Source organism: Artemia sp. Qi Xiang Cuo, chromosome 6 (genome assembly GCF_049724085.1).
Source record: "Artemia sp. Qi Xiang Cuo chromosome 6, ASM4972408v1, whole genome shotgun sequence".
Taxonomy (NCBI): domain Eukaryota; kingdom Metazoa; phylum Arthropoda; class Branchiopoda; order Anostraca; family Artemiidae; genus Artemia; species Artemia sp. Qi Xiang Cuo.
Window position 1 is genome coordinate 2,097,291 of NC_142799.1, and position 17,386 is coordinate 2,114,676.

At 32.5% G+C, this 17,386-nt stretch overlaps 1 protein-coding gene across 2 annotated transcripts in view; it reads left to right on the forward strand.

Moving 5' to 3' along the window:
• The window catches only part of PAN2 (PAN2-PAN3 deadenylation complex catalytic subunit PAN2), a 207,770-nt gene that overhangs the window by 84,428 nt on the left and 105,956 nt on the right, over positions 1-17,386 (forward strand). For both annotated transcript variants that reach the window (XM_089090455.1, XM_089090454.1), the window contains exon 8: positions 17,071-17,286. In XM_089090455.1, the coding sequence (XP_088946581.1) occupies positions 17,071-17,286 (216 nt within the window). The remainder of the gene's footprint in view (positions 1-17,070; positions 17,287-17,386) is intronic.

Below are 17,386 nucleotides of genomic sequence, written 5' to 3' on the forward strand. Positions count from 1 at the left end.
CGTCAGTACCTGGCTCTTTGCGCTAAAGTTCGAATTTTATTCCAATTTTCGTCCCCTGAATCACAATGGCCGTTTAATTAGAATAAATAGCTCTTTTGAAATTACTAAAAATACTTTTGCGTAAAGAGCAAGGTATTGAGAAGGGGAAGAACCCCCTCATATACGTAGGCTAATAATTTCTCTTTTTTTTAAGTTTTAATCTAGCTCCTTACTTTCAGTTAAATAAACTTGTTTTTTTTAACTTAATTTCTGATTGTTTTTTAAATAATGCTGGAAAATCCAGCACCCCCTTCGTGGAAATTCTCTTCCCTCTTGAAAAATTCCTCCATGGAAATATCCTCCCAAGTAACCCCCTCCCTTGATCCCCCCTCCCACACCAGAAAAAAATCCCCCCTGAAATCCTATATATATTTATCACTAACCGATGCTATTTTTACACAATGAGCAAAGTTCAAAAATTATAGCCCTTCCCCCGTCGACCGTGCGGCATAAAATCATCATATAAAACATAGTTACAGTATATTTCGAATATGCTGAACAAAATAGCTATCTCAAAATTTTGATCCGGTGACTTTGGGAAAAATGAGCATTGGAGGGGGCCTAGTTGCCCTCCAATTGTTTTGGTCACTTAAAAGGTACTAGAACTTGTAATTTCCGTTTGAATTAGCCCTCTCGCGACATTCTAGGATCTCTGGGTCAATACGATCACCCTGGGAAATAAAAAAAAAACGAAAAAAAACACGCATTCGTGGTATTTCTTCTGGCCAAAAATACAAAATTCCACATTTTGCAGATAGGAGCTTGAAATCTCAAAATAAGGTTCGCTGATACGCTGAATCTGATGGTGTGATTTTTATTAAGATTCTGTGACTTTTAGGGGGTGTTCTACCCCCTAAAAGGGGGGGGGGAATATCCCCTTTTTCAGGCTCGTAACTTTTGATGGGAAAGACTAAACTTGATGAAACTTATATATCTAAAATCATCATTGAAATCCGATTCTTTTGATATATCTATTGGTATCAAAATTCCGCTTTTTAGAGTTTCGGTTTCTATTGAGCCGGGTCACTCGTTACTTACAGTTCGTTGCTACGAACTGTTTGATACCGGTTTCTGTTAGATCTTACACAGTATATTTCTTGAGCGCGTTCCGTTCAACAGACAAGTACCCCAATTTCCACTCTTAGAAGTTTACCATACTCTTTGATACAGACATTAACAATAGAATATGTTCATTCGCTTCCATACTTCAAAACTAACACAAGCATCTTAATTAAGAAAAAATAAAAACAGCTTGAAATCAAAGTAGCTACGTCAACTTCTACTTCAGAATCAACACGTTAAAATAAAAATATGCTAAGCAAAAATCGCAGGTTAAAAATGGCAAATAATGCACAAGGGTATTGTGGTATCTTTCCGCTGTCGAAGCGGATTTTTTAGTGTAAAAGAGTATTAAGGCACTGACTTTTAGAGCAAAATATATTTATTCGCTTCCATGCCTGAAGGTTAATACAAGCATCTCATACAAAAAATAACAACAGAAGAAACTCAAAAGAGCTACCTCGAATGATGCCTCAAGATTAACAAATCCGTATAAAAAGAAACGACAAGCAATAAAATCGCATGCTAAAATGGCGAACAAGATACTGAACAGATAGATTATAGCATCTTTTCGCTGTCGAACCAGAATTTTTTTGTGTACCTAGAGTATAAAATCCAGGCTTTTGTAACAGAGTACGTTCATTTCCTTCGTTACCTCAAAGCTAACATGTCCATCTCAATCTTCAAAAAAGAACATCAGCAAAAAATCAAAACAGCTACCTCAAGATTATTGCACAAAAAAAGATGTGTCAAGCACTAAAATCATATGCTAAATAATAACAAAACAGCGAATAAAATACTTCACAAAGCCATTACGGCGTCTTTCAGCTGTCGTAGCGGATTTTTGTGTACTTAGAGTATAAAATCTAGACTTTTACAACAAAATTTGTTTATTCGCTTCCAAACCTTAAAGCTAACATGAGAGTATATTCCAAGGGGCCCCCGTACCAAACAGGTTTTTCTGGTAGGTAAACAGGTCATTACACCTTTGTCGAGAGGAACGAGTATAACTTGATTGGTGATTAGGATTTGAATAAAAGGAATAGTTTTCTTTACAATTCATATTAGTAAGAGAATTGAATTCAAAGACAGTATTGTCTATAACTTAATTTACGTTGGTTAAACTTCCGATGGTTAAGAAAGCGTAACAGGTAATTAAAGTATTAGGAATGGGATGCTATAATTAGAATGATTTTAAGTTGAAAAATTGTGACGTAAAAATAACTCAGTTATTTGCTTGCGTGTATAGGAATTCCCATGTTATTTGCTTGCATGTATTTTGTGTTAAAATAAGTAGTTTTTGTATCTTTTAAAAGAGCTTTAAGGGGTTTGAGAGGCTCAGTTGCCTAATTCCGTGTGTTTTTACTTTACTTGATGGTCATTAAAAACGAAATTTTTTTGTTAAATAAGTATTTTTTGTATCTTTTAAAAGAGCTTTACAGGGTTTGAGAGACTCAGATGCCTAATTCCGTGTGGTTTTCCTTTACTTGGTGGTCATTAAAAAACGAAATTTCTTTGGTAAATAAGTAGTTTTTGTATCTATTAAAATAGATTTAAGGGGTTTGAGAGACTCAGTTGCCTAATTCACTGTGTTTTTTCTTTAATTGGTGGTCGTTAAAAACCTAATTTTTTTGTTAAATAACTAGTTTTTGTATATTTTAAAATAGCTTTACGGGGATTGAGAGACTCAGTTGCCGGATTCCATGTGGTTTTTCTTTACTTGATGGTCATTAAAAACGAAATTTTTGTGTTAAATAAGAAGTTTTTGTATATTTTAAAATAGCTTTACGGGGATTGAGAGACTCTGTTGCCGGATTCCGTGTGGTTTTTCTTTACTTGGTGGTCATTAAAAAAGAATTTTGTGTTTTAAATTATTAGTTTTTTGTCTCTTTTAAAAGAGCTTTACATGGATTGAGAGACTCAGTTGCCTTAGTCCGTGTTGTTTTCCTTTACTTGGTGTTAATTAAAAACTAGATTTGAGTAAATATTAACTTTTTGTTCATGAGTTCTTTGGTACACTAGCAGAGGTTTTGATTTTTTAATTGTAAGTTGCCGGATTCCATGTGGTTTTTCTTTACTTGGTGGTCATTAAAAACGAAATTTTTGTGTTAAATAAGTAGTTTTTGTATCTTTTAAAAGAGCTTTAAGGGGTCTTAGAGACTCAGTTGCCGGATTCCGAGTAGTTTTTCTTAAATTTGTGGTAAATAAAAAATAAATTTTTTTCTTAAATAAGTAGTTTTTTTGTCTTTTAAAATAGCTTTGCAGGGTTTGAGAGACTCAGTTGCCTATTTCCGCGTGGTTTTCCTTTACTTGGTGGTCATTAAAAACGAAATTTTTGTGTTATATCAGTAGTTTTTGTATCTTTTAAAAGAGCTTTAAGGGGTTTGAGAGACTCAGTTGCCTGATTCCGTGTGGTTTTTCTCTTCTTGGTGGTCATTTGTTGTATCTTTTAAAAGAGCTTTACAGAGTTTGAGAGACTCAGTTGCCTAATTCCGTGTGGTTTTCCTTTACTTGGTGTTCATTAAAAACGTAATTTTTTTGTTACATCAGTAGTTTTTGTATCTTTTATAAGAGCTTTGAGAGGTTTGAGAGACTCAGTTGCCTGATTCCGTGTGGTTTTTCTTTACTTGGCGGTCATTTTTTGTATCATGTAAAAGATCTTTAAATGGTTTGAGAGACTAAGTTGCCTAATTACGTGTGATTTTTCTTTACTTGATGGTCATTAAAAAAGAAATTTTTGTGTTAAATAAGTAGTTTTTGTATCTTTTAAAAGAGCTTTAAGGGGTTTGAGAGACTCAGTTGACTGATTCCGTGTGGTTTTTATTTACTGGGTGTTCATTATAAACGAAATTTTTTTGTTAAATTAGTAGTTTTTGTATATTTTAAAATAGCTGTACAGGGTTTGAGAGACTCAGGTGCCGGATTCCATGATGTTTTTCTTTTCTTTGTTGCAATTAAAAACTTAATTTTTTGTGTTAAATAAGAATTGTTTTTATATTTTACAATATATTTACTGGTTTTTATATACGCAGTTACAGGATTACGTGTGTTTTTTATTTAATTGTTTGTCATTAAAAACGAAATTTTTGTGTTAAATAAGTAGTTTTTGTATCTTTTAAAAGAGCTTTACAGGGTTTGAGAGACTCAGTTGCCTAAGTCCATGTGGTTTTACTTTACTTGGTGGTCATTAAAAACGAAATTTTTGTGTTAAATAAGTAGTTTTTGTATCTTTTAAAAGAGCTTTAAGGGGTTTGAGAGACTCAGTTGCCTGATTCCGTGTGGTTTTTCTTTACTTGGGTGTCATTTGTTGTCTCTTTTAATAGAGCTTTAATGGGTTTTAGAGACTCAGTTGCCTTATTCCGTGTGGTTTTCCTTTACTTGGTGGTCATTAAAAACTAAATTTTTGCGTTAAATCAGTAGTTTTTGTATCTTTTAAAAGAGCTTTAAGGGGTTTGAGAGACTCAGTTGCCTGATTCCGTGTGGTTTTTCTTTAATTGGTGGTCATTTTTTGTATCTTTTAAAAGAGCTTTACAGGGTTTGAGAGACTCAGTTGCCTAATTTCGTGTGATTTTTCTTTACTTGATGGTCATTAAAAACGAAATTTTTGTGTTAAATAAGTAGTTTTTGTATCTTTTAAAAGAGCTTTAAGGGGTTTGAGAGACTCAGTTGCCTGATTCCGTGTGTTTTTTTTTTACTTGGTGGTCATTAAAAATTAATTTTTTGTTTTAAATAAGTAGTTTTTGTATCTTTTAAAAGAGCTTTACGGGGATGGAGAGACTCAGTTTTACCTTGTCACAGTTACATTTTCTTGATTTTTCAAAGTTCATTTTGAATTTCTTTCTCTGAAATGCAAGAGTTGGAATATTTCAGTAGTGTTTGGTTGTGGTTTACCTTGTCACAGTTACATTTTCTTGATTTTTCAAAGTTCATTTTGAATTTCTTTCGTTGAAATGCAAGAGTTGGAATATTTCAGTAGTGTTTGGTTGTGGTTTACCTTGTCACAGTTACATTTTCTTGATTTTTCAAAGTTCATTTTGAATTTCTTTCGTTGAAATGCAAGAGTTGGAATATTTCAGTAGTGTTTGGTTGTGGTTTACCTTGTCACAGTTACATTTTCATGATTTTTCAAAGTTCATTTTGAATTTCTTTCGTTGAAATTCAAAAGTTGGAATATTTCATTAGTGTTTGGCTGTGGTTTACCTTGTCAAAGTTACACTTTCTTGATTTTTAAAAGTTCATTTAAAGATCTGTTTTTGAAATGCAAGAGTTTGAATATTTAAGTCGTGTTTGGTTATGGTTTACAATGTCAAAGTTACATTTTTTTGACTTTTCAATGTTCATTTTGAATTTCTTTTGCTGAAATGCATGAATTGGACCATTTCAGTAGTGTATGTTTGTAGCTTACCTTGTCACAATTATATTTTCTTGATTTTTCAAAGTTCATTTGAATTTCTATCGTCGAGAAGCAAGAATTGGAATATTTCAGTAGTGTTTGGTTGGGGATTACCTTGTCAAAGTTACATTTACTAGATATTTCACAGTTCATTGTGAATTTCTTTCGTTGAAATGCAAGAGTTGGAATATTTCAGTAGTGTTTGGTTGTGGTTTACCTTGTCACAGTTAAATTTTCTTGATTTTTCAAAGCTCATTTTGAATTTCATTCGTTGAAATACAAGAGTTGGAATATTTCAGTAGTGTTTGGTTGTGGTTTACCTTGTCACAGTTACATTTTCTTGATTTTTCAAAGTTCATTTTGAATTTCTTTCATTGAAATGCAAGAGTTGGAATATTTCAGTAGTGTTTGGTTGTGGTTTACCTCGTCTCTGTTACATTTTCTTTATTTTTCGAATTTGATTTTGAATTTCTTTCATTGATATGCAAGAGTTGGAATATTTCAGTAGTGTTTGGTTATGGTTTACCTTGTCACAGTTACATTTTCTTGATTTTTCGAAGTTCATTTTGAATTTCTTTCATTGAAATGCAAGAGTTGGAATATTTCAGTAGTGTTTGGTTGTGGTTTACCTTGTCACAGTTACATTTTCTTGATTTTTCAAAGTTCATTTTGAATTTATTTAGTTGAAATTAAAGAGCTTGAAGAAATAACAATTGGTTGGTTATGGTATACCTTTTCACATTTACATTTTCTTGATTTTTCGAAGTTCATTTTGAATTTCTTTCATTGAAATGCAAGAGTTGGAATATTTAAGTAGTGTTTTGTTGTGGTTTACCTTGTCACAGTTACATTTTCTTGATTTTTCAAAGTTCATTTTGAATTTCTTTCATTGAAATGCAAGAGTTGGAATATTTCAGTAGTGTTTGGTTGTGGTTTACCTTGTCACAGTTACATTTTTTTAATTTTTCAAAGTTCATTTTGAATTTCTTTCGTTGAAATGCAAGAGTTGGAATATTTCAATAGTGTTTCGTTGTGGTTTACCTTGTCTCAGCTACATTTTATTGATTTTTCAAAGTTCATTTTTGAATTTCTTTCGTTGAAATGCAAGAGTTGGAATATTTCAGTAGTGTTTGCTTGAGGTTTACCTTGTCACGGTTACATTTTCTTGATTTTTCAAAGTTCATTTTTAATTTCTTACGTTGAAATGCAAGAGTTGGAATATTTCAGTAGTGTTTGGTTGTGGTTTACCTTGTCACAGTTACATTTTCTTGATTTTTCAAAGTTCATTTTGAATTTCTTTCATTGAAATGCAAGAGTTGGAATATTTCAGTAGTGTTTGGTTGTGGTTTACCTTGTCACAGTTACATTTTCTTGATTTTTCAAAGTTCATTTTGAATTTCTTTCGTTGAAATGCAAGAGTTGGAATATTTCAGTAGTGTTTGGTTGTGGTTTACCTTGTCACAGTTACATTTTCTTGATTTTTCAAAGTTCATTTTGAATTTCTTTCGTTGAAATGCAAGAGTTGGAATATTTCAGTAGTGTTTGGTTGTGGTTTACCTTGTCACAGTTACATTTTCTTGATTTTTCAAAGTTCATTTTGAATTTCTTTCGTTGAAATGCAAGAGTTGGAATATTTCAGTAGTGTTTGGTTGTGGTTTACCTTGTCACAGTTACATTTTCTTGATTTTTCAAAGTTCATTTTGAATTTCTTTCGTTGAAATGCAAGAGTTGGAATATTTCAGTAGTGTTTGGTTGTGGTTTACCTTGTCACAGTTACATTTTCTTGATTTTTCAAAGTTCATTTTGAATTTCTTTCGTTGAAATGCAAGAGTTGGAATATTTCAGTTGTGTTGCGGTATGGCTTGCCTTGTCAAAGTTACATTATCTTAATTTTTTGAAGTTCATTTTGAATTTCTTTCGTTGAAATGCAATATATGGAATATTTCAATAGTGTTTGGTCATGATATACCATGTCTAAGCTACATTTTATTTTTTTTTAAATGTTCATTTTTTAATTTATTTCTTTGAAATGCAAGAGTTGTAATATTTCAGTAGTGTTTGGTTATGGTTTACATTTTCACAGTTACATTTTCTTGAATTTTCGATGTTCATTTTGAATTTCTTTCGTTGAAATGCAAGAGTTGGAATATTTCAGTAGTGTTTGGTTGTGGTTTACCTTGTCACAGTTACATTTTCTTGATTTTTCAAAGTTCATTTTGAATTTCTTTCATTGAAATGCAAGAGTTGGAATATTTCAGTAGTGTTTGGTTGTGGTTTACCTTGTCACAGTTACATTTTCTTGATTTTTCAAAGTTCATTTTGAATTTCTTTCGTTGAAATGCAAGAGTTGGAATATTTCAGTAGTGTTTGGTTGTGGTTTACCTTGTCACAGTTACATTTTCTTGATTTTTCAAAGTTCATTTTGAATTTCTTTCGTTGAAATGCAAGAGTTGGAATATTTCAGTAGTGTTTGGTTGTGGTTTACCTTGTCACAGTTACATTTTCTTGATTTGTCAAAGTTCATTTTGAATTTCTTTCGTTGAAATGCAAGAGTTGGAATATTTCAGTAGTGTTTGATTGTGGTTTACCTTGTCACAATTACATTTTCTTGATTTTTCAAAGTTCATTTTGAATTTCTTTCGTTGAAATGCAAGAGTTGGAATATTTCAGTAGTGTTTGGTTGTGGTTTACCTTGTCACAGTTACATTTTCTTGATTTTTCAAAGTTCATTTTGAATTTCTTTCGTTGAAATGCAAGAGTTGGAATATTTCAGTAGTGTTTGGTTGTGGTTTACCTTGTCACAGTTACATTTTCTTGATTTTTCAAAGTTCATTCTGAATCATTCAAGAAACGTGATTAAACACGTTTTTAAACTACATGCTATTTGCATGCCTTTCCTTGGCACCTTTCCAAACGAGCGGGGATTCCCCGCTGGTTCCTACACATTGCAAAAAGTGAGCAGTACGAAAGCTCCACGTTTTCAACCAGACTGGTTTCTTAGACAACACACCCACAGAGATGACACACACACATAGAGACGAGACACACACAGACACGACACACAAACGGAGTCATAGTGAGAGAGATATCCAAAAGTTCGGTTGATCTAGGTTCACTTAGAGTGGCGCGCCACTCTAAGTGAACCTAGATCAACCCAACTTTTTGGATATCTCTCTCACTATGACTCCGTTTGTGTGTCGTGTCTGTGTATGTCTCGCCTCTATGCGTGTGTGTCATCTCTGTGGGTGTGTTGTCTAAGAAACCAGTCTGGTTCAAAACGTGGAGTTTTCGTACTGCTCACTTTTTTGTAATGTGTAGGAACCAGCGGGGAATCCCCACTCGTTTGGAAAGGTTCAAAGGACAGGCATGCAAATAGCATGTAGTTTAAAAACGTGTTTAATCACGTTTCTTGAATGATTCAAAATGAACTTTGAAAAATCAAGAAAATGTAACTGTGACAAGGTAAACCACAACCAAACACTACTGAAATATTCCAACTCTTGCATTTCAACGAAAGAAATTCAAAATGAACTTTGAAAAATCAAGAAAATGTAACTGTGACAAGGTAAACCACAACCAAACACTACTGAAATATTCCAACTCTTGCATTTCAACGAAAGAAATTCAAAATGAACTTTGAAAAATCAAGAAAATGTAATTGTGACAAGGTAAACCACAGCCAAACACTACTGAAATATTCCAACTCTTGCATTTCAAAGAAAGAAATTCAAAATGAACTTTGAAAAATCAAGAAAATGTAACTGTGACAAGGTAAACCACAACCAAACACTACTGAAATATTCCAACTCTTGCATTTCAACGAAAGAAATTCAAAATGAACTTTGAAAAATCAAGAAAATGTAACTGTGACAAGGTAAACCACAACCAAACACTACTGAAATATTCCAACTCTTGCATTTCAACGAAAGAAATTCAAAATGAACTTTGAAAAATCAAGAAAATGTAACTGTGACAAGGTAAACCACAACCAAACACTACTGAAATATTCCAACTCTTGCATTTCAATGAAAGAAATTCAAAATGAACTTTGAAAAATCAAGAAAATGTAACTGTGACAAGGTAAACCACAACCAAACACTACTGAAATATTCCAACTCTTGCATTTCAACGAAAGAAATTCAAAATGAACTTTGAAAAATCAAGAAAATGTAACTGTGACAAGGTAAACCATAACCAAACACTACTTAAATATTACAACTCTTTCATTTAAACGAATTAAATTAAAAAAGAACTTTGAAAAATCAAGAAAATGTAACTGTGACAAGGTAAACCACAACCAAACACTACTGAAATATTCCAACTCTTGCATTTCAACGAAAGAAATTCAAAATGAACTTTAAAAAATCAAGAAAATGTAACTGTGACACTGAAATATTCCAACTCTTGCATTTCAGCGAAAGAAATTCAAAATGAACATTGAAAAATCAAGAAAATGTAACTTTGACAAGGTAAACCACAATCAAACACTACTGAAATATTCTAACTCTTGCATTCCAACGATAGAAATTCAAAATGAACTTTGAAAAATCAAGAAAATGTAACTGTGACAAGGTAAACCACAACCAAACACTACAGAAATATTCCAACTCTTGCATTTCAACGAAAGAAATTCAAAATGAACTTTGAAAAATCAAGAAAATGTAACTGTAACAAGGTATACCATAACCATAAACTACTGAAATATTCCAACTCTTGCATTTCAACAAAAAAAATTCAAAATGAACTTTGAAAAATCAAGAAAATGTAACTGTGACAAGGTAAACCACAACCAAACACTACTGAAATATTCCAACTCCTGCATTTCAATGAAAGAAATTAATAATGAACTTCGAAAAATCAAGAAAATGTAACTGTGACAAGGTAAACCACAACCAAACACTACTGAAATTTTCCAACTCTTGCATTTCAATGAAAGAAACTCAAAATGAACTTCGAAAAATCAAGAAAATGTAACTGTGACAAGGTGAACCAAAACCATACACTACTGAAATATTCCAACTCTTGCATTTCAACGAAAGAAATTCAAAATGGACTTTGAAAAATCAAGAAAATGTAACTGTGACAAGGTAAACCACAACCAAACACTACTGAAATATTCCAACTCTTGCATTTCAATGAAAGAAATTCAAAATGAACTTTGAAAAATCAAGAAACTGTAACTGTGACAAGGTAAACCACAACCAAACACTACTGAAATATTCCAACTCTTGCATTTCAATGAAAGAAATTCAAAATGAACTTTGAAAAATCAAGAAAATTTAACTGTGACAAGGTAAACCACAACCAAACACTACTGAAATATTCCAACTCTTGCATTTCAAAGAAAGAAATTCAAAATGAACTTTGAAAAATCAAGACAATGTAACTGAGACAAGGTAAACCACAACAAAACACTACTTAAATATTCCAACTCTAGCATTTAAACCAAATAAATTAAAAATGAACTTTGAAAAATCAAGAAAATGTAAATGTGACAAGGTAAACCACAACCAAACACTACTGAAATATTCCAACTCTTGCATTTCAAAGAAAGAAATTCTAAATGAACTTTTAAAAACCAAGAAAATGTAACTGTGACATGGTAAACCACAACCAAACACTACTGAAATATTCAAATTCTTCAATCTCAAAGAAAGAAATTCAAATGAACATTTAAAAATAAAGAAAATGTAACTGTGACAAGGTAAACCACAACCAAACGCTACTGAATTATTACTACTCTTGAATTTCAATGAATGAAATTCAAAATAAACTTTGAAAAATCAAGAAATTGTAACTTTGACAAGTTAAACCCCAAAAAAACCCTACTGAAATTTACAACATATCGCATTAAAACTAAATAATTACAAATGAACTTTGAAAAATCAAGAAAATGTAACTGTGACTAGGTAAACCACAACCAAACACTAATGAAATATTCCAACTATTGCATTTCAACGAAAGAAATTCAAAATGAACTTTGAAAAATCAAGAAAATGTAACTGTGACAAGGTAAACCACAACCAAAGACTACTGAAATATTCCAACTCTTGCATTTCAACGAAAGAAATTCAAAATGAACTTTGAAAAATCAAGAAAATGTAATTGTGACAAGGTAAACCACAACCAAACACTACTGAAATATTCAAACTCTTGCATTTCAACGAAATAAATTCAAAATGAACTTTGAAAAATCAAGAAAATGTAACTGTGACAAGGTAAACCACAACCAAACACTACTGAAATATTCCAACTCTTGCATTTCAACGAAACAAATTAAAAAGGAACTTTGAAAAATCAAGAAAATGTAACTGTGACAAGGTAAAACTGAGTCTCTCCAACCCCGTAAAGCTCTTTTAAAAAGATACAAAAATTACTTATTTAACACAATAATTTCTTTTTTAATGACCACCACGTAAAAAAAAAACCATACGGATAAAGTCAACTGAGTCTCTCAGACCCCTTAAAGCTCTTTTAAAAGATACAACAACTACTTATTTAACACAAAAATTTCATTTTTAATGACCATCAAGTAATGAAAAATCACACGGAATTAGGCAACTGAGTCTTCTCAAACCCTGTAAAGCTCTTTTAAAAGATACAACAAATGACCACCAAGGAAAGAAAAACCACACGGAATCAGGCAACTGAGTCTCTCAAACCCCTTAAAGCTCTTTTAAAAGATACAAAAACTACTGATTTAACGCAAAAATTTAGTTTTTAATGACCACCAAGTAAAGGAAAACCACACGGAATTAGGCAACTGAGTCTCTCAAACTCTGTAAAGCTATTTTAAAAGATACAAAACATGACCACCTAGTAAAGAAAAACCACACGGAATCAGGCAACTGAGTCTCTCAAACCCATTAAAGCTCTTTTAAAAGATACAAAAACTACTGATTTAAAACAAAAATTTCTTTTTTTAATGAACACCAAGTTAAGTAAAACCACACTGAATTAGGCAACTGAGTCTCTCAAACCCAGTAAAGCTCTTTTAAAATATACAAAAACTACTTATTTAACACAAAAATTTCTTTTTTAATGACCACCAAGTAAAGAAAAAACACACGGAATCCGGCAACTGATTCTCTCAAACCCCGAAAATATATTTTAAAAGATAAAAAAACTACTTATTTAAAAAAAAATTTTCTTTTTTAATGACCACAAATTAAAGAAAAACCACATGGAATCCGGCAACTGAGTCTCTCAATCCCCTTAAAGCTCTATTAAAAGATATAAAAACTACTTATTTAACACAAAAATTTCGTTTTTTATTACCACCAAGTAAAGGAAAACTACACGGAATCCGGCAACTGAGTCTCTCAAACCTCTTAAAGTTCTTTTAAAAGATACAAAAACTACTCATTTAACACAAAAATTTCGTTTTTAATGACCATCAAGTAAAGAAAAATCACACGGAATTAGGCAACTGAGTCTCTCAAACCCTGTAAAGCTCTTTTAAAAGATACAACAAATGACCGCCAAGTAAAGAAAAACCACACGAAATCAGGCAACTGTCTCTCAAACCTCTCAAAGCTCTTTTAAAATATACAAAAACTACTGATTTAAAACAAAAATTTCGTTTTTAATGACCACCAAGTAAAGGAAAACCACACGTAATTAGGCAACTGAGTCTCTCAAACTCTGTAAAGCTCTTTTAAAAGATACAACAAATGACCCCTAAGTAAATAAAAACCACACGGAATCAGGCAACTGAGTCTCTCAAACCCCTTAAAGCTCTTTTAAAAAGATACAAAAACTACTGATTTAACACAAAAATTTCGTTTTTAATGACAACCAAGTAAAGGAAAACCACGCGGAAAAAGGCAACTGAGTCTCTCAAACCCTGTAAAGCTCTTTTAAAAGATCAAAAAACTACTTATTTAACACAAAAATTTCGTTTTTAATGACCACCAAGTAAAGAAAACCCACACGGAATCCGGCAACTGAGTCTCTCAATCCCCGTAAAGCTCTTTTAAAAGATACAAAAACTACTTATTTAACACAAAAATTTCATTTTTAATGACCACCAAGTAAAGAAAAACCACATGGAATCCGGCAACTTACAATTAAAAAATCAAAACCTCTGCGAGGGTACAAAAGAACGCATGAAGACAAAGTTAAAAGTTACTTAAATTTCGTTTTTAATGATCACCAAGTAAAGGAAAACCACACGGAATTAGGCAACTGAGTCTCTCAAACCCTGTAAAGCTCTTTTAAAAGATACAAAAACTACTTATTTAACACAAAAATTTCGTTTTTAATGACCACCAAGTAAAGAAAAACCACACGGAATCCGGCAACTGAGTCTCTCAATCCCCGTAAAGCTCTTTTAAAAGATACAAAAACTACTTATTTAACACAAAAATTCAGTTTTTAATGACCATCAAGTAAAGAAAAACCACACGGAATCCGGCAACTGAGTCTCTCAATCCCCGTAAAGCTCTTTTAAAAGATGCAAAAACTACTTATTTAACACAAAAATTTCGTTTTTAATGACTATTACGTAGAGAAAAATCACACGGAATAAGACTACTGAGTCTCTCAATCCCCTTAAAGCTCTTTTAATAGATACAAAAAGTACTTATTTAACAAAGAAATTTAATATTCTAATGACCATCAAGTAAAGGAAAACCACACGGAATTAGGCAACTGAGTCTCTCAAACCCTGTAAAGCTATTTTAAAAGATACAAAAACTACTTATTTAACACAAAAATTTCGTTTTTAATGACCACCAAGTAAAGTAAAACCACACGGAACTAGGCAACTGAGCCTCTCAAACCCCTTAAATCTCTTTTAAAAGATACAAAAACTACTTATTTTAACACAAAATACATGCAAGCAAATAACATGGGAATTCCTATACACGCAAGCAAATAACTGATTTATTTTTACGTCACAATTTTTCAACTTAAAATCATTCTAATTATAGCATCCCATTCCTAATACTTTAATTACCTGTTACGCTTTCTTAACCATCGGAAGTTTAACCAACGTAAATTAAGTTATAGACAATACTGTCTTTGAATTCAATTCTCTTACTAATATGAATTGTAAAAAAAACTATTCCTTTTATTCAAATCCTAATCACCAATCAAGTTATACTCGTTCCTCTTGGCAAAGGTGTAATGACATGTTTACCTAACAGAAAAAACTGTTTGGTACGGGGGCCCCTTGGAAATAGTACCTTGGTATATACTCAAGAGCATCTCAATATACAAAAATAAACAAAAAAACGACTCAAAGCAAAAAAACAGAAACTCAAAGCAGCTACCTCAGGTGCTACTTCAAGATCTACACTTTTGTATGAAATAAATCAAGTGTTAAAATGGTAAAAAAAAAAATGTACACCCTAAAGAGATTAGACCATCTTTGTGCTGTAGAAGCGGTACTTCTTGGGTGCAACCTCAAGATCACCACGTTTAAATAAAAAGAAATCTCAAGCAATAAAATCATATGTTACAATGGTGAATGAAATATTGCACATAGAGATTATTGCGGCATCCAGTACAGTTGTACACTTTTACGGCAGAATATGTTTATTCGCTAACATACCTCAAAGCTAACACGTGCTCTTAATATGCGAAGAGTAGCAACAGCTGAAGCTCAAAGCAGCTAGCTCAACATCATCACGTTTTTATTAAACGAATCGTAAACTGCACAGAGGAATTATGGCATCTTTCCGTCTTGAAGTGGCTGTTTTTGAGTGCCAGGGTATTAAATACAGACTTCTACACATAATTTAGTTTTCTCTTCCATACCTCAAAGCTGCCACGATCATGTCAACATGCAAAAAAATGACAACAGCAGAAGCTTAAAGCTGCTGCCTCAAATGCTACCTCACTTGCTCAAACATGAAAGCTAAATTATGCTATTTTTAAGATCACAAGAGAAATAGGAAATGAGTGGAAAACATGTTGTAGTTTATTATGATGTCTAGTAATTCTGCTGATCTGTACAGATGGTGGAAAGAAGGTTGGTGTTTTTCGTTTACTAATAGCGTTTTTTTCAAATTTCATTAATAAATCATGTCTTCGAGCGAATAATGTGGACAAGTTCAAGAGCACTTTCGTAGTTGCTGAAGTGGTGTCCAAGTATTGTTTAGTAACATATGTAACAGTAACATCAATGCTCAAGGATAGGCCTGATACGGGGTGCTTTACGCCAGTAGGAGTTGGCGATCAGAGAAGCCCAACCTGTGCACACTTGTTAAACTCTGGATTGAGTAATGACTTTTGCATGCAATATTGTCAACATGGAGCTTAAACGAGCAATCACCTGTAAATGTTAAACCTAGGATTATTGCGGAGAAAACAGTTGGAAACTGCACGTTTGGGATTATAACTTCTGTTTTAGTGGAATGTATCGTAGAACTTTTGATTTCTATTCACTCACTTGTAGACCATTTGATTGACACTGGGTGATGAAGTCCGTGAAGAAAGCCTGGTCAAACTGCTTTCGCATTCTGTATTGATTACTTGAGAAGCGCAGTTTGCCTGTCATCTTTAATTTCTTAGACTATTTACAAACTTTTGCAGATAGCCTAGGGCCATATTAGGCTAATTAGGAGGGAAGGGGTGTAGGGCAGGGAAAGTAAGGAGGAGCCAAATAAGCCCAACCCCCCCCCCCCGCCAAAAAAAAAATGGCCAAGAAAAATATTAGTAAATCTAAAAAAAAAGCTAGCTTTTGTTTATAGCCTAGGGCCAAAACATTTAGAAATGACCCCAAATATAAACTACTGTATCTCTGAATTGAAGTCTTTATCCATCTTGATCAAGTAATTATTATTAAATATTAAACGAAATTTTTTGGGGAAAAGGTTGGCTAGCCAATGTAGGTTTTTTGGAAAGTGATGGTACTCTGCTATGTAATTACGTGCAAATATTTGGATGAAATGACATCTACACATAAAAATAACATTTCTGGAGCATTTCAGCCAATTCATTACAACAATCCCTTGTAGATATTCCATACTCTGCTTACTTGTTAATATGCTTGCTTATTTTAAGCTTAATAACAGATAAATGGCTAAAACTTTTGTCAAAAGTAGTATATCTATTAAACGCCACGTTTTCATTGTATCTTAAACCTGCGCAAATTATAAAGGACTTGAAAAGAAATCTAAGAAAAAGTATGTTTATTTACCTTACATGTAAATCTCTCTCTCTCTCTCTCTCTCTCTCTCTCTCTCTCTCTCTCTCTCTCTCTCTCTCTCTCTCTCTCTCTCTCTCTCTCTCTCTCTCTCTCTCTCTTTCTCTCTCTATATCATAGTTCAAGAGATTTGTTGTCACTGGCATTAGTCGAACATCGAAAGAAAAGCTTTAATACTAGAAGTAATGTACTACTGCTAAAAGTTGATTATTTAAAGTAATTTAAAAGTATAATTTAAAAGTAATTTAGTGTTTTTGTTCTCTCTCTTTCTATTTCCCTCTCTGTGTCTCTCTGGGTCATCGAGATATGTTGCCATGTCTGAACTGTTATTTTTTATTATAAAAAAACACTGCTCGTGCTTATGTCTTTTATTTTTGCCATCGTGAACCGAATGTATGTCTTCTTGGCATTATATTTGTGCTTTTAGATATCATATCCAAATTTTCGCTCGTTATCTAAAGGAGCTCCTGCAAAACCGAAGAAAAATGGAGACTCGGAGGATTTAATGATACCCAAAAAGTTTAGAAGAATGGAGCCAAGAACAAAAAATCTAGAAGACTACGACTTCTCTTTTTATAATCGAACCAAACTCCCAGGACTGGAGAATTCGCTAATGAATTCTTATTGTAACCCTGGTTTACAGGTTCGTTCGTTTTTCTTCTTCTTCTCTTATTATAAGTACATAGAGAAGTCATATTAATTTGATTCTATTGAAAATGCACAGGGCAAGATATATCAGTTTC